The 18,736-nt window shown below is 39.1% G+C and overlaps 1 protein-coding gene across 1 annotated transcript in view; it reads left to right on the forward strand.

Moving 5' to 3' along the window:
* Positions 1-16,989, forward strand: part of pla2g7 (phospholipase A2, group VII (platelet-activating factor acetylhydrolase, plasma)) — an 18,827-nt gene extending 1,838 nt beyond the window's left edge. The window contains exons 3-11 of the mRNA XM_026946939.3: positions 4,024-4,174; positions 5,730-5,823; positions 6,704-6,772; positions 7,581-7,752; positions 8,169-8,282; positions 8,441-8,532; positions 13,674-13,844; positions 14,011-14,159; positions 15,983-16,989. Coding sequence (XP_026802740.1) covers positions 4,024-4,174; positions 5,730-5,823; positions 6,704-6,772; positions 7,581-7,752; positions 8,169-8,282; positions 8,441-8,532; positions 13,674-13,844; positions 14,011-14,159; positions 15,983-16,083 — 1,113 coding nt within the window. The 3' untranslated portion in view covers positions 16,084-16,989. The remainder of the gene's footprint in view (positions 1-4,023; positions 4,175-5,729; positions 5,824-6,703; positions 6,773-7,580; positions 7,753-8,168; positions 8,283-8,440; positions 8,533-13,673; positions 13,845-14,010; positions 14,160-15,982) is intronic.
* The last annotated feature ends 1,747 nt before the right edge of the window (positions 16,990-18,736 follow it).

Raw genomic sequence — 18,736 nt, forward strand, 5'->3', positions numbered from 1 at the left:
TGTGCACCTGTCCATCACACCCATATATGCTTTTTGTGTGCATCCAACTTTGTGACAACAGTTGGGGGAAGAACCAAATATGGGTGAGATGGTCAGGTGTCCACATATATTTGGCCACATAGTGTGTATATATAGCAGTTTCTCAGCATCACATACACAGTGTTTGTGGCCATGAAAGTCCTTTGCTTATATAGTATGAAAGGGGCTTGTATAGTTTTAAATGTTTTTGTTCTGAGTTTTAAAGTGGAAGTGACACTTTTTCATTAATGATGTGACATATGAAACAGTCCATCACAGACTATTGCAAAACCATGCAAATTGTGTGGTTAACTGTTGTAGCTGTTCCTCTTGTCACTCCAGAGAGTTTTTCCTTGCCACCATCGCCTCTGGCTTGCTCATGAGGGATATATTTAAATTATATTTAAATACTATTGTGGCTAAATGGGCAAATCCCCACAGCCAAGCTCCAAAATCTAGTGGAAAGCTTTACCAGAAGAGTGGAGGTTTGATTTGGCCACAAGGTTACCCCCCGTACCATCTGGCCACCAGCATATGCAAAGTATATTTATCGCCTGCAGTTCCAGCAGGAAGACTGGGACTTTTTACACCGGTCGGATGTCATCTGTCGGATGACACTGGATCTGATCTGCATTTATTTTGTGGACTGATGGAACACAATCTTTGGCCTGTGCCTAAGTCCGAGAGGCCATTCCAATAGGTGCCAGACCGTGCTGTCTAACCGAGACAGCAGATTTTGTCAAAGGGGAAGCTGCCAAAGTGTCTTGTCCATCAGCAAGATTAACAGAAGAAACCAGGGTCTTGCTGACCCTCGTTGACCTGACCTTCAAACTCTGTAATGTTGACAGGATTAACAGTAGAGGTGGAAACGCATACAGCATACTCATAGCTGACTGAATAACTTTTGAAATTAGTATGACACTATCACCAGCTTTGGAGGACTGGTTCACCTGTAGCTCCGACTGTATTCACAAGCTATTATGCAGATAGCTTGAAAAAGATGAACATGTGTATGAATGCAAGAAGAGAGAGAATGATGGCCATTAAAAACATTTTGCTCTGTGTTCACCATGTGTCTTTAGTAAAGGTTATTGGTAATTTCTTTAGTAATTGCTATTGGTTCAATATGTTAAGCATTTACATTTCACATTTTATGACACTTACAGAAGTGTTCACTAGGTCAGGGAATAAGAGTACCATCAATCTGTACCTGTTGGGGAAGTTGGTACAGTTTAAAAACCACAAGACAATGATTTTCTAAAATAAATAAATAACAAAGTGCTAATTTAAGTGCTTGATGAAGAGTTAGGTCCTTAGTCTTTGTTTGAAGCCAGCCAGTGACTCAGCTGTTTGGACAGCCAGGGGAAATTTGTTCCACCACCTGGTGCCATAACAGAGAGGAGCCTTCATGCATGTCTCCCTTGTACCCTGAGAGATGGTGGGTCCAATCGACCAGTGCTATAGGCTTGGAGGGAGTGTGGTGCAGAGAGGGGTGTGATAAGTGCTTTTATGTAGGTGGATCCTGGTCCATTTTTGGCTTTGTAGGCAAGCAACATTGTTTTTAATCTGACGCAGGCAGCTAAAGGATCCAGTGGAGAGAGTGTAGCAATGGGGTGGTGTGGGAGAACTTGAAAGGTTGAAAACAAATCATGCAACTGCATTCTGGATCAGTTGCAGGGGTCGTATGGCACACTGAGGCAGACATGTCAAGAGTGAGTTGCAGTAGTCCAGTCTCGAAATGACAAGGGAACAAGCACCTGAGCTGCCTCTGTGGATAGAAATGGCCAGATCCGCCTAATGATGTAGAGGAGAAGCTTGCATGAGCGATTAGTTTAGCAATGTGAAGTGAGAAGGACATTTGGTTGTCTATGGTTACCCCAAGGTTGAGTGCAGTGATAGATGGTAAGATCTGAGAGTTGTCTCCGGAGATCACAAGAGCTTGACGTGGAGATGCATCTCCACAGATGTACAGTAGCTCAGTTCTGCTGGAATGCTGAGATCTGTGCAGAAACATGAGTGTCTGAGTGAGGAAAGGAGAGGATGAGTTGAGTGTCATCAGCGTAGCAGTGGTGTGAAGGATATAACCTCAACAAGAGAGAATATAACCTCACCAAAATAGAGGGAGAGCAGACAAAGACCCAGCACTAAGCCTTGTGAGACACCATTGGAGAGTCTGCATGGGGCAGATGTGGATCTTCTCTGTGTCACCCTATATGACCGTCCTTTCAGGTACAAAGCAAACCGTTGCCATGCTGTGTCATGAACTCAAAGACTCATGAGGCTGGACAAGAGAATCTTGTGATTAACTGTGTTGAAGGCTGCTGAAAGTTCGAGGACAGTTTGGCTTTGATTTAGTTGCATGAAGCTTCTCAGGAATGGCCACAAGGGTAATTTCTATGGAGTGGTTCTTGGAGGTTGTTCTGGGTGAGACATAGAGGCAGTTGATTGTACACATTGCATTCAAAGATTTTAGAAAGAAATGAGGGAAGTGATAGTTGCAGGAGTTGCTGATGCAGTATGTTTGTAGTTGCGGTATCCCAAGTGGGTTTCAGCAGTCAGGATGGAGGGTGAAGGACAAGGTGGCAGGTTAAGAAGTGAAAAAAAAAAAGAAAAAAGATGTTGTGGAGCTTGCAAGGATCATGTGCAGGAGCATCTATCTTTCCTTTGTAGAAGGAGGTCTTACCAGCTTTCAAGTGTGAATTTGGACAAGAGAGAGGGATATGAGAGGAGATCAGTATCAGGCTGTGGATTCCTCTACTTTCTCTCAGCTGCTCTTAATTCTCTCTGATTGCTGTGTAACACACCTGAGAGAGAATGAGCAGGATGAGAAGACTTCCTAGGGTTAGAAGCTAGAGGACTAAAGAGATCCATGGATGAGGAAACTGAAGAGTGAAAAAAAAGTGAAAGTGTTGGTGGCTAATTTCAGGTAGAGAGGAAAACTAGTCAGGTTCTGGAAGCGATGGAGCAAGGAGCAATAGAGTGGAGGTTGTGGCAAGTGGGGGAGAGAGCTGAATAGTTGGTGTAGTTGTGTGCTGGAGTGAGGTCAGGAAAGTTCGACTACAAAATCAAAAGTTCGTCAGAAGACTTGGTCCAACAAGGCCAAGCAGATGGTACACAAGAAATAGAATCCTACCTTACCAGCAGAGAAGACATCTAAGATAGAAAAATGTACTGAGCTGGATACACCTTCAATATAGCTTAGTAAGCCCTGCCCAAAATTCACACCATAAGAGAGACTGAAACTATGCTTGATTACATACCTGAGACAACAAATTAGCATATACCAAGAGTGAGTTTCAAACAACACAACAAAATCAATATTACTAAAGTCACAAGATTATAGTAAACATGCTGTTTATACCCTGGATAAGACACCGGTCCATCACTGGGTACCATGTGCACACGCACACACACACACACACACACACACGCACATTCATAAAAGCATAAAAGTAAAAAGCAGTTTTGATTGTTTTTTTTTATTATAATAATAATTATTATATTTCTGAGCTAAAGTGAACTTTGACCTTTGATCCGGTACAGCCTAGAATCAGGTTAGTGATCATTCATGCACCTCTGTTATGAGTGGGAACATGTGCTAACCTTGCTTTCTTTTTGAGAGTCCTAGTTTCTCCCACTAAATGGGCAGTGGTAGCTCAATGGTTAAGGCTGAGTGTTAGTGAATAGGTCCCTAACCCCCACATGGGATTGGTGGATTTACAAATGGGGTTCTGAAAAACCTCACCTTTTTTTTTTTTTTTTTTTTTTTTCATTTGTTTGAAAAATTATTATTAGATATATTGTGCTAAATACAAAGGATTTTGTGTGCTACTATTTTTTAATTGTTACTGGGAGTCATTCAAACAAGCCACTTGACACTTTCCTTGATCTTGACTCGAGTTCAACAAGCACATATGGGTATGATGGTCAGGTGTCCACATACTTTTGGCCATTTGGTGTATATGACTGGATTACTTTTCAAAGCAGATATTCATGCATTCACAGGGAACCTTCTTCAGACTTTACTATCCGTGCCAAGCTCAAGAGGGTTCAGATGAGCCAGCCTGGATCCCATGCAGAGAATATTTCAATGGCCTTGCTGACTTCATGAAAATGAGCCGAGCACTGAGTGAAAAAATTTTTAAGTACCTCTTTGGTAAGCTCCCTGTTCAGACACCAATAATGAACATCTTTACCTTCTTTATGTACTGAAAAGACTTTTTACTTAAGGAGATCAGCTACTGATTGTTGAGTATATTCCGCAGCTCTTCTACCGTATTTAACTGGTAGTTTTGTGTGTGTGTGTGTGTGTGTAAGCTAGCACACATACTCTGTATATTTAGCTGATATACATACATTGTGAGAGAGAGAGACTTTGACACTGCCACAACTGCTTATAAAAGGGTTTTCTTTGAATTCTTATATATCGGCCACTTTAATAGGAAGTGTTGGCACTGGTACCCCTGCACATTCAATGCAGTTAACTAATCAACCAATCGTGTGGCAGCAGCACAAGGCATAAAATCATGCAGATGCAGGTCAAGAGCTTCAGTTAATGTTCACATCAAACATTAGAATGGGGAAAAAGTGTGATCTCAGTGACTTTGACTGTGGCATGATCGATGCTGCCAGATGGGCTGGTTTGACTATTTCAGAAACTGCTGATCTCCTGGGATTTTCACACTCATCAGTCTCTAGTGTTTACACAGAATGGTGCGAGAAAAAAAAACATCCAGTGAGCAGCAAAAACATCCAGTGATCAATGGGCAGAAATGCCTTGTTGATCAGAGAGTTGAGAGGAGAAGTGTGGTTCAAGCTGACAGGGAGGCTACAGTAAATCAAACAACTACTCTTTACAACCGTGGTGAGCAGAAAATCATCTCAGAATGCACAAACCTTGAGGTGGATGAGCTACAACAGCAGAAGACACATCAAGTTTCACTCCTGTCAGCCAAGAACAGGAATCAAAGGCTACAGTGGGCACAGACTCACCCAAACTGGAGAGGTGAAGATTGGAAAAATCTTTTTTTTTTTTTTTTTTTTTTTTTTTTAATGCTGTTAGCCCATCCACCTCAGGGTTCAGCGTGTTCGTCATTCTGAGATGCTTTTCTGCTAACCATGGTTATTTGACTTACTATAGCATTCCAAATGCTTGTTCCTGGATGGTTAACATAACACACATAAAGTGCAGCTGATTTATATACGGTATACCTTTTATGAACTCCACTATAATGCAATTACCGTGCAAAATATTTTTTCTGCAATAATTGTGCGATAATGATGCAGAATCATCATTACGATTCCATATTTCTGCCTCAAACATCAAAGGATGAGGTATGGCAGCCTACGTCACGAGAAGGAAAAAGAAAGTTTTCTAAGATAAATTGTCATTTTCCTCTGTTACTGGCAAATTAATATAACCACCATTCAGTAGACCTAGGGTCATAAAGGTATTTTATCGCAATGTTATTAATATGACATGATTGGTTGATGGTGCCTTAAAAAAATTATAAACAGATTTGTGCCATCACTGCTCCTACTACTGTTTGGCATCCACCTAAAATGTAGATTTTATTTAGTATATTTCTTCATTCCCACTGAAAATAATTCCTGGCTATACCACTGTATCCACGTATAATGAGTTTAAAAAGGTTTTTAACTTTAAAAAGGTTTTTAACAACTTTTTTTTTCTTCTTCTTTGTTGGCAAAAGGGTCTTACAAAATCCCAGCAGCATGGAACGCCTCTTTTAAAACGGATGGAAAATACCCAATAATTATTTTCTCCCATGGTCTGGGAGCATTCAGGTACATTTAATTCACAGTAGTCAAAGGTAGGCATGTGCAGATATAGTAATTATAACTGCTTTTGATAAAATTATAATATTGTGTAAGATCTACATACAATACAGTCCCCTCCAAAAATACTATAACGGCTAAGGTTAAGGTTGTTTAACACATCTAGAAGTAAATATCATGGAAATGAAAGCTGAAATTCTGATCTATTATCTCATATTCATCTTTTGATCTCAAACCCAAATGTCTTCAGTGTATAGTCAAAAAACAAAAGAATTGCCCTTGCTGTTCCAATACTTTCGGAGGGATCTACATATGCCGTACCTGTCTTTTTGGGCAGCTTTTTTTTTTTTCTGGAAAAAGTAACCTTAGTATACCTTGGTATACATTGTAATTATGTTGTTATTCCTATTTTTGGGATTTTCCCCATTTGTTCCCAGTTTGGTCATCTACCAATTCACACCCACTAGCCAGCTCTACCCTACCAGACTAACTGTGAAACCAGCCAACCCAGCTTCATGTTGCATCACAGGGCAGCGTAATAAAATCGGAGGAAGGAGCTGTCTGCATGCATGAGCTGACAGACTGGCTAGTGTCGCTCTGATTGACAGGGCAGAGAGTACGCCATCCCTCCCACTCACAAAGCACAGCTGATTTTGCTGCCTAGGCTCAGGATTTGACCTTGCGTTTTCCCAACAGTAGGGTCAACCCTTTTCTGTTGCATCATTCAGAAGCCCTGTCATTTTTTTTTTGGGACGGGCTTTATCTTAAAATGTCTTTACAGTAAAAATGCTGCCCAAAAATGCTGTGCACCAAGACAAATCTTGAAATGTGAAGAGTGTCTGAATTGTAATCTGCAGTCCCTTATGATTTTCTGTTGTTCATTTCACAGGACACTGTATTCAGCAATATGTGTCGAGTTGGCCTCCCAGGGCTTTATTGTTGCTGCAGTGGAACACAGGTAGGTTTTTAAACACAATGTCATTCTGTTAGTGGCACGCTGTTTACACCACAACGTGTTACGGTTCATTGTGATTTTTTTTGTTTCCAATACTTTTTTGTTTTGTGTTCAATGGCTTCACAGGGTGTGAGACGCATGCGTTTAGGTCTCTGTGGGTGCGAGTTTCAAACTTATTTTATAACATGTTAGACTGTATATTAAATGTATTTCTTGAATTTTGCACACTTTTAAGCACTTTTTGACAAAAAGGGATCTCTTCCAGGTTTTCCAATCAAGAAGTTTTAAAAAAAAAAAAGCTGAATTTGAGATACATGAGGCACTACAAGCAACTTCATTCATTTGAGGTGTCAGTACATGATTCCCAGTTGACTTATTTTCATTTATTCATCTTCAGTATCCACTTTATCCTGGTCAGGGTCATGGGAACACGGGGCACGAGGCGGGAATACACACTGGATAGGACACCAGTCCTTCGTAGGGCATAATGCACTCACTCGTTCACACCTAAGGGAAATTTTAAATGGTTAATCCACATACTAGCATGTTTTTGGGAGGTGGGAGGAAACTGGAGAACCTGGAGGAACCCCATGTGGACATGGGGAGAGCATGCACAGAAATCCCACACAGATAGTATTCTTGCTGACGTTTCAGCTAGCAGTTGCTCTTTCGCCTCCTACTTTCACTGAAGAATATTAGAATGTCAGTATGATTTTTCCATTGAATTTTAATTTAAAATCAACAAATATATTATATTTATTCATTTGACGTTAACGCAAATGTTCGTTCTTTTCAATTTCCCTTTTGTCAGAGATGAATCAGCTTCAGCAACCTTCTACTACAAAGAGAAGAGTGAAACAAAACAAGGCCATCACACATCACGGGAAACATTCCGGCCTGTGTCGGATAATTTGGTGGAAGAGTGGATGTACTACAGATCACTAAAAACAGGCGAGAGTGAATTCCTTCTAAGAAACAATCAAGTGAGAGACTCCCCACATTATTGCTACTGTAAAAAACACTCTTCCTTGAACCATAATGTCCAAGTTGGCAAAAGGGAAACACTAATTTCAGTTATAAAATGTGCATAAAATGTGATGTCATATTAAGACCTTGGAATTGTAAGGTTACGTCTCATTTTTACCAAAAAGGTAAATGTTCTAAATACTGTGTACATGTCATTGAATATTAGAATATTTAAAAAGTTAAACAGTTGTATCTGCTTTGAGCATTTAAAAAAAAAAAAAAAAAAGTTAAGGTGCAAGATCTTAAAATCAGATAAAAAAAATAGAAAAAAATTACAATTCCAAAGTCTCAATACGTAATAATGAACATACTACACAAGTACACATGTAGACATTTTATAACATAATATATTGGTTTATTTAATTTTCTTCAGGTGAAACAAAGGGCAGATGAGTGCATCAGAGCTTTGGATATACTTACCGACATCAATTCAGGAAAGTCTGTGGAAAATATCTTACTGTCTGAATTTGACTGGTCAAAATTGAAGGTGATTACAAAAAAAGCCATTATCTACAAATATTAGAGCTTTTTTTTGACATGTTTAAGAAGCTAGAGCATAAATTATGAAAAAGAAAAAAACTTTAGTGGAAAGGAAAGGTCTTTGTATGGACAGTATAGTACAGTTCTTTGTATGCTTCTTTACAGAACTGTATGGACTTGTGCAGAATAGCAGTCATGGGCCATTCCTTTGGTGGGGCCACAGTGATCGAGTGTTTGTGTAAGGAAGTCAAATTCAAGTAAGTATTTATAATGTAAGAATGTCATAATGTGTTAATCAGATCATCACATCATAAAATTTATAAGATGATTTTGAATGCGAGTCAAATCGGTATCAGACATTCTAGTTTAAGACATTTCCAGCAGATAAAACAATCATTTTTTGCATCATTTAATCAGTTAAACGTTATTTGTGTGATAGCCTGGAAAAACTATACGTGGTTACAAATCCTTTGCAGTCGATGACTGTTTGTGGTCTGGAACCCATAGACATCACCAGACGCAGAGTTTCTTCCTGCTTGTTCTTGGGGCTTTTTGCTTTCAGTTTTGCCTTCAGCAGGTCAGGTGACTGACTTGGCCACTGAAGAACAATCCACTTTTTTTGCCTAAAAAAACGTCTTGGGTTGCTTTTGAAGTAAGCTTCGGGTCATTGTCCATCTGCACTGCAAAACAACGGAGATGTGAAGAATTTTGGCTGAATGTGAGCAGACAGTATAGCCCTATACACTTCACAATTCATCCTGCTGCTTTTGTCAGCAGTCACATCAAGTGAACCAGTTCCACTGTCAGTCATACACGCCCAAGCTATAACATGAGGTGGTATGCTTCAGACCATGAGCAGTTCCTTACCTTCTCCATACTCTTCTCTTCCCATCATTCTGGTACCAGTTGATCTTTGTCTTATCTGTCCATAGGATATTGGTCCAGAACTGTACAGGTTTTTCTTCATCAGGGAAATAATTCTTCTGTCATCTATTGCACTTGTTTTCCGTGGTCTTTTGGGCCTTTTGGTGTTCCTGACCTCACCAGTGTGTTTTATTGTTTTTAAGAATGTACCAAATAATTGATTTGGCCAAACTTAATTTGCTCTCTCTGAGTTAACAGTAACAGATTCCAAATGCAAATAAACTCTAGACCTTTCATCTGCTTATTTGTAAGTGAAATGATGAGGGAATAACACACACCTGGCCATGGAACAGCTGAGCAGTGATTTGTCCAATAACTTTTGGTCCCTTAAAAATGGGGGCCTTTTTCTATTAAAGATTGTAGAGCACTTAAAGCTACTGTCGACAAATTTGGGACTTTTACGAGAGTTCCATCCTGTCCTGACAACATTGTGAACCTTCCCTGTAAACTAGTTTTTTCTCTTGAATAAACTTTTAGAGAATGTTGCATTTAAACAAATTAAATGAATACCAAAAACTTAAATGAGATCTAAAACCTTGACAAAATCCAGCAACTTCAAAAACTTGAAAATTCCAGTCAGGTTTTTTTGGTCAAATGACAGATGGTGCTGGTCCGTGTTGTGACCTGTGGCTTGGTCACAATGCAAATAAAACATCTGTTCTGGTTTTGCTTGATCTCAGTGCAGCACATGACACAGCGAATCACAAGATCCTTATCCATCGTCTTGAAAACTGGGTGGGTCTCTCAAGTACAGTTTGAGATTGGATAAAGTCACTTTTGAAGGATATAGGGTTTCTTGTTGTTTCTGGAAATTACTCCTCAAAAAAAAATTCAGTTCCACAAGGCTCCATTTTAGGACCACTGTTTTTCATGCTGTTTATGCTGCATTTAGGAAATATTATGAGGAAACTTGAAATTAACTTTCATAGTTATGCTGATGACACTCAACTATATATCTCAGTTCTACCTGAATGTCAAAACTCTTGATAGACTAATCAGCTGTGTGTCATATTTCTGCATGGATGTCTGAAAATGTCTTGCTTCTTAAGTACAAGACAAAGATACTGATACATGGTACAAAAGAAATAGAAGGAAATCTTGAAGGCTTTCTTGCTTCTTTTATGCACTCTGAAGTGCAAAACCTGGGTGTGATTTTAGATTTGCATATTTGTCGTATTCCTCATCTCATCTCATTCCTCTTCTCAAATATTAAGTTTTCATTCACAGCTTTAAATAATGTTGAAATATTAATTACTGCTTTTTAGTGACCAATGATTAAAAAAAAAAAAAAACATTAACAGATCAGATTTCTCATTGATTTGCTCATGTTCCTAGATGTTGTGCAGCCCCATTTAACTTCATAGTAATTATTACACCTAGTGGTCAAAAATGGGAAAGGCAACAAGTGCTAATATAGATCTATATGGGCAGGATTTTTCCTGCCTCCTGCCCGCTCTATGAACCTTTTCAGTGGAGGCGGAGCAGAGAGGTCAGTTAATGAAAGGGTTGCCAGATTGGGCTAGTTTAAATACTCCCCAGACCCAAGATCTTGTTTTGTAGTATATAATCTGAATTAAATGTAATAAAGTACCACAAAATGGGAAAGTCTCTGTCCTTGAAGTACAGTTTGATTGTAAGAGATATTGCAAAGAGTGGGAGAGGGAAAGGGGAGTTTTGATTGGGTCATGTCGCTATGACTGATAAGGGAGAGATGCTGGATAATTGCCGACACTCAGCTGCCTATTACAGGATTACTCTAAAACTTCAGTAGAGAGTAATACCATAAGTGAAGTGTGATAGCCTCACAAATTCATTTTGTTTGAGGCAATGTCCTTACTAATGTCAGCCTGCCTCACCAAAATGTATGGTCACGAGCTGCTGCTGGTTACCAGGATCTTCCAGAGTAGATTTTAAAATTGTTTTACATGTTTTAAAGATCTAAATGACTTAGCACCTGTGTACCTCACTGAATGTATTTCTATTTATACCTCAGCACGTGGCCCAAGAGCTGCTAATGTCGGCCTTCTTAAAATCCCCTCTGTAAAATACAGACACAGTGGAGAGGCCCCCTTTTGTTACTACTTTGTTCAAAACTGTGGAACTCCACACCATGTTGCAATATGCAGTCAAGCTCAGTACCTTTTTTTTTTTTTTTTTTTTTTAAAAAAAGTGGCTGAAAATCTTTTTAAACGTGGCATTTATTTGAAAGTACATACTCTAGTATTCATGGTTTTATGTTATTTTTGTTGATTATTTTAAAATTTATATACATAGTTCATTTTTCATTTCTATTTACGTACTTATCTATTTATGCACATTTTACTATAAAATATCAACTATCATATATACATATGTATACTCACACACACAGATCAGCCATAACATTAAAACCACTGACCAGTGAAGTGAATAACATTGAAGTGAATAATATCTCGTTACAATGGCACCTGTCAAGGGGTGGAATATATAAGTGAACAGTCAGTTCTTGAAGTTGATGTGTTGGAAGCAGGAAAAATGGGCAAGTGTAAGGATCTGAACGATGTTGACAAGGGCTAGATTGTGATGGCTAGATGATGGGGTCAGAGCATCTCCACAACAGCAGGTCTTGTGGGGTGTTCCCTGTATGCAGTGGTTAGTACCTACCAAAAGTGGTCCAAGGAAGGACAACCGGTGAACCAGCAACAGGGTCATGGGTGCCCAAGGCTCTTTGATGCATGTGGAGATCGAAGGCTAGTCCATCTGGTCCAATCCCACAGAAGAGCTGCTGCTGAAAAAGTTAAAGCTGGCTGTGATAGAAAGGTGTCAGAACACACAGTGCATCTCAGCTTGCTGTGTATGGGGCTGCGTAGCCACAGACCTGTCAGAGTTCCCACGCTGACCCCGTCCACCGCCGAAAGCTCCTACAATGGTCACATGAGCATCAGAACTGGACCATGGAGCAAAGTGAATCACTTTTTCTTTTACATCATGTGAATGGGCAGGTGTGTGTGCGTCACTTACCTGGGGAAGAGATGGAACCAGGATGCACTGTGGGAAGAAGGCAAGCCAGCAGAGGCAGTGTGATGCTCTGTACAATGTTCTGCTGGGAATCTTTGGGTCCTGGCATTCATGTGGATGTTACTTTGACACGTACCACCTACCTAAACATTGTTGCAGACCAAGTACACCCTTCATGGCAACAGTATTCTCTAATGGCAGTGGCCTCTTTCAGCAGGATAATGGATCCTGCCACACTGCAAAAATTGTTCAGGAACGGTTTGAGGAACATGACAAAGAGTTCAAGGTGCTGACTTGGCCTTCAAATTCCCCAGATCTCAAGCCAATCGAGCATCTGTGGGATGTACTGGAAAAACAAGTCCGATCCATGAAGGCCTCACCTCGCACCTCTGCTGCTAACGTCTTGGTGCCAGATACCACAGCACACCTTCAGAGGTCTTGTGGAGTCCATGCCTCAACGGATCAGAGCTGTTTTGATGGCACAAGGGGGATCGGTTTTAATGTTAATGTTAAGTTAAGCGGGTGGTTTTAATGTTACGGCTGAGCAGTGTGTGTTTGTATGTATAATATATACACACATGCCATCCATTTATTAGGAATGCCTGTATATCACTCATGCAGTTATCTAATCAGCCAATCATGTGGCACCAGCACAATGCATGAAATCAAGCAGATGCAGGTCAAGAGCTTCAGTTAATGTTCAAATCAAACATCAGAATGGGGAAAAAGTGTGATCTCTGTGACTTTAACTGTGGCATAGTTGTTGGTGCCAGATGGGCTGGTTTGAGTATTTCAAAACCTGCTGATATCCTGGAACTCTAGAGTTTACACAGAATGGTGCGAAAAACAAAAAACATCCTGTGAGCAGAGGGTCTGCAGGCTGAAATGCCTTGTTGATATGCAAGGTCATAGGAAAATGGCCAGATTGGTTCGAGCTGCCAGGAAGGATATAGAAACTCAAATAATCACTCTTTAGAACTGTGGTGAGCAGAAAAGCATCTCAGCATGCATAAAACATCAAACCTTGAGGTGGATGCGCTACAGCAGCAGAAGACCACGTCAGGTTTCACTCCTGTCAGCCAAGAACAGAAATCTGAGGCTATGATGGGCACAGACTCACCCAAACTTTTCATTTGTCCTGTGCATTCTAATACATTATTTATCATTTAGTTTTACTATTTATCATTTAGTTTTACTATTTAAAGAGATGTCAAAGCATATTACATATGGCCAAAAGGACGAACACCTGCCCATCACATCTATATGGGCATGCTGGATATCCCATTCCAAATTTCTGCATTACTTGCAGAATTTTTAATCTTTTTTAGGCCACATATAACAGAATGTAGTAGAGACCACACTTTTGAAGCCGTCAAAAAGATTAGTTGAAGACTTGGCATAAGCAACTGGCAAAAAGATGAATGAATATAACCCTCAAGCAGTTAGCTTTAACCATCTGAACTTGTCTCCTCTACAGGTGTGGCATCGCGTTGGACACGTGGATGTTTCCCCTTGATGAGGAAATCTTTCCAAGTGTGAAACAGCCAATTTTTTTCATTAACTCCGAGAAGTTCCAGTGGGCCGGGAATATTGTTCGCATGAAGAAATTAGATTCTGCCGTCATTCCAAGAAAAATGATCACCATCATGTCAGTAATATGACTGAATTATATAAGCTCCCAAATAAAATTTGTAGCTAGCTATGCTAAGTTCACTTCTGCAGTAGCCAAGAAAAATATCTCAAAGGTACAAATGTATAGATAAGCTTATTTTTATTTATTTATTTATTTATTTATTTGCATTTTCTCTCTGTAGGGGAGCTGTGCATCAGAGCTTCCCAGATTTTACCTTTCTCACAGGTACCTGGACTGGGAAGATCCTGAAGCTGAAGGGAGAAATCGATCCTCACATAGCAATGGATTTGTGCAACAGAGCCTCGTTAGCATTCCTTCAACATCACTTGTGTAAGTTATAAATGCTTTTGTAGAATATTCTTTCAGCAGTTTAGCATCTTTTAAGGGTTGTATCACTACAACAAAAATCAGGCTACACCATGCTCATTATGCTATCGTAGATAAACAGGGGAGGGGCTTGATTTTATATTTCATACACATGATAACTTGAAGAGGGCTTTTAAAGTCCAAGTGATATCACAAGTAGGTTCACACCGTGCTCGCTACGTGGAGTATAATAAAATGGTGCTTTACAATGTTCATAGTGCAATAACCAGTAAAATGAAATACGTGATCAGAGTTTTCTGAGCGAGACACATCACTACGTCAGCCGCACAAACAGAGCAGGAGTCTAGAGTGATTTTTTTAATAGCAAGTCAGAATTTGTTTTCTAAATTGTCGTGTTGTGCTGTTGGGTGTCAGTATCAGAAAAGTGTTCATCAACACATTCCTCATACTATAGAGTCAGACACCTTTCTAAGCCAACAGAAGACAGGCATTTAGGGGGGATAACCGATCTGAGGTCTTTGCAGCACCTGGTTCAGTTAAGTAGCTATCATATTAGTGAACTAACTAAGAATTTAACAGGCTTAGCCTGCTAGTTAGGTAACATGCCTCATTTATACCGCTTTAGCCAACTTATCAAACGTATCTATATTAACAAACAGCCTAAAATCTACATCAAGATACTAGCTAGCTAATGCTACATATCTAGGTCATATTCTTATTGGGGAGTTGCCTATAATGGACACATTTAGCTAGCTAATTTTGTTCAGCTTATGAGTTTATGGCATCCCGATGTTGTAATACTCATGAACATGCCCACAAACGATGTTGGTGTTACTGATTGGAACGTCGTGAGTTTAAATCCCCACACTGCCAAGCTGTCACTGCTGGGCCCTTGAGCAAGACCCTTAACCCTCAACTGCTCAGTTATATACATGAGATAAATATAATTCATTCTGGATAAGGGCCACATGCCATAAATGTAACCATCCTGAGCATGCCCACAAACAAATCTGGAAGCATCAATAGACTTTTATGCCTTACACTTCTCTCTAGTATGAATGCTAAGAGTTTCTTAGAGATATGTATATACATCCAGTCAGTTAGCAGCATTTAGCCACTGACAGGATGCCAAGCCATAAGGCTCTTCTAGAGCTACACAGTTTGAAAGTGTTGGTTTAGCTGAACAGCACTCCCCGTCATTTAATGCTAATCCAATGCTAATCCACGTTTTAACAGCACTCACACTTTAGTTCAGCACTCCCCGTCTTTTAATGCTAATCCAGCTCATGTCACCCCGCTTCCAAAATACATTTCTTGATAGAGTCTACAGTCAGATCATAACCAAGTAACGCAGGTCTTTTTGCAACCAGGTTGTGCTTGCATCTCTGTTTTGTTTACAAACAACAAAGGGGTCTATAGGAGAAGGTGTAGGCCTGCAAACTTTCCAAAGATATCATTAGTAGAAAAGTGGGTTTTCTAAATCATGGAATTTTACCAAAATAAATAAATGAATAAATAAATAGATAGACGAAACAGTAATCTGTAAGTGACCTTTGAAGGATTAATAGCACCACAACTTTAACCCACACTGAAGAACATTCTGACTGATGGGCTTACTGGCTGAGGCTCTGTACTAGTGACTGGAAGGTTTTTGGCTCAAATCCCAGGATCGCTAGAATCACACACCTACACACACACACAGAGCTAACACTTAACTGATTAGCTATGCACTTGGATTTTATTCTGCTTTACTTGTAAGTCAGGTTTATCCAAAGCGTCTGCCAAATAAACAAAAAAAATATATAACCAGATGTATTGTTTCACAGCTCTGGAGAGAGACTTCAATCAGTGGGCTCATTTAATTGATGGAAAAGATGATCACCTGATTCCAGGCACCAACATCACTCTGCTTCAGTCCTCCATCTAATCATTTATTAAAAAAGAAAAAGAAAATACATAATGACAGTTTGTAATCTTCATATTTCTGTTGCCGTGCAGCAAACACAGAGATAAAGGTATAATCCCAACATATTATATTGTTGAACCAAATTTAATTTGAATCGTATAGCTGAATTTCGACTGCGGTGTATGAAAATCCACCAGGTTGGACCACATGAATCATGAATATTTTAAATAAGGGCATTATTTAATTTTAATTGAGTGAAGTACAGACTCTTATATGGTAAGTGGTTAAAAGAGGTTTAACAAACAGCTTGCATGGTTCTGAACAAGATCAGAGTATTTCCTGAAGTTGTACATTTTACTGTCCCAGCTGGTCTTGTGCACTGTTTCTACAGCTATGTTAAACATTATTAATCTGTTATAATAAGTAACATATTTTCCCCACTGAATATCTGTGACACTGCTGTTACTGCAAAATAAACAGTTCACAGTTAGTTCACTGAAGTAATCAGACAGTCTGAAGATTCAGCTTTAAATGATCTATAATGTCACCTGTGTAAAGCCTTTAAACTATAGAATGCCTACAGTCAGAATAAAAATATTTTAACTTGTCATATTTTATATTTTAAACAATTTATAAATTAACCCACATATTTTAATTTGAAGTGTTTTTTTCACTTGTATGGAAATAAAACATGATCCTCAGATGCAAATTCACTACAGGAAACTAATCATTGTAACACTGACACATGAAAAGGCTGACTAATAATTAAAACTATTTCATGCTAGAATTCTTTGTATAATTTAATATTAAATTTTACATTAATGTCTATTTTACATATGGTTTACATTTACTTTCTTTTTATTCATTTTACTCATGTCTTTTGAAAGGAAATAACTGGGCAATAAAAGATGTTTGTGAAATTCACAATGTGTTTATTTTACTGAAATTCTGACTTGTGGAACTGTAAAGAACGAGAACCAGGTCAACGTGTATAAATGTTTGCTATAGGACGGGGGGGGTTTGGGGGGGGAACATGAAACAGGTCAGAGGAAAATGGCCAGATTGGTTTGGCTACCAGGAAGGATTTAGAAACTCAATCACTATTTACAACTGTGGTGAGCAAAAAAAACATCTCAGCATGATGAAACTGAAACTGGACAGTTGAAGACTGGGAAAAAAAAATCATCACCTCGTCTTTTTCCAGTCTTCAGCTGATGATAAATTCACAGTGAGTAATTCAAATATTTACAATATATTTTTGTGAATCCATTTATTTCTGTAAAGCTGCTGTGTGACAATGTCCATTGTTAAAAGCGCTATACAAATAAAATTGAATTGAATTGAATTGAATTGAATTGTGCCCATGAAAGCCTCAGATTCTTGTTCTTGGCGGACAGGAGTGGAACCTGATGTGGTCTTCTGCTGTTGTAGCTCATCCACCTCAAGGTTTTATTGTACTGTGCATTCTGAGATGCTTTTCTGCTCACCCCGGTTGTAAAGAGTGATTATTTGAGTTACTATAGACTTCCAGTCAGCTCAGACCAGTCTGCTCATTCTCCTCTGATCTCTCTTATAAACAAGGTGTTTCAGTCTGCTGACCCTCTGCTCACGGGATGTTTTTTGTTTTTTTGCACCATTCTGTGTAAACTCTAGAGACTGTTGTGTGTGGAAAGATCAGCAGTTTGTGAAATACTCAAACCAGCCCATCTGAAACCAACAACCATGCCACAGTTAAAGTCACAGAGATCACACTTTTCCTCATTCTGATGTTTGATGTGAACATTAACTGAAGCCCTTGACCTGTATCTTCATGATTTTATGCATTGTGCTGCTGCCACATGATTGGCTGATTAGATAACTGCATAAATGTACAGGTGTTCCTATTAAAGTGGACAGTGAGTGAGCATGCATAAATGATAGAATTTTCATTTTCGGTGAACTATCCTTTTAATGTGTGGCCGATTCAAGAATAAACATTTTCATCCTAAACTACTCATGCATAGCAAAGCAGGATGAACAGTCCAAAGGTTTTCTTGTACTGAGAAAAAAAAAAAAACATTGGCACAGGTCAACACTGTATAACAACAGTCACGTAAGTTCCAAACTGCTATTACTCAAATGTACTGCATTAATGGGTGGCAGATTCATGAAACCCTACTGAAAATGGGGGAAACTCATAACAGCACAAATCAAGTGCAAATGTATTGAAGAAAAAAAAAACCATTGTAGCTATCACTGCCTCCACCACACATGTTCGAAATAATAATTACTCAACAAACATTTTCCATTCATGAATGGCCTTCTTATATGAGGGGGTTGTATCCTGCTCGTGGATGGCATCTCTGAGTATTTGTTTTTGTAACACAAATACACATGGGATATATCAAATGAAAGGTATAGTAATAGGCCAGGAGGTAGAGAGGCCCCTCGTAGAGCAAGTCAAGGAAAATGTTCATCAGACAAACATGTCGCATTTAAATACAGTTAGTACACTCTTCAAGATTAATATTAGGGGTTATTAAGTGCTTCGTTTTTTTAGCAATCGTTTTTTTACTTTCTTAGATTTCAGTTTTTGCAGTGTGAAGAATAGAATCCCTGCACTGTGTCAGATGACACCAAACTACAAAAACAAGGAAAAGATGCATCCGAAAGGGTTGTCAGAAAACCATCAGAG

The sequence above is a fragment of the Pangasianodon hypophthalmus genome, chromosome 19, assembly GCF_027358585.1.
Source record: "Pangasianodon hypophthalmus isolate fPanHyp1 chromosome 19, fPanHyp1.pri, whole genome shotgun sequence".
NCBI lineage: Eukaryota > Metazoa > Chordata > Actinopteri > Siluriformes > Pangasiidae > Pangasianodon > Pangasianodon hypophthalmus.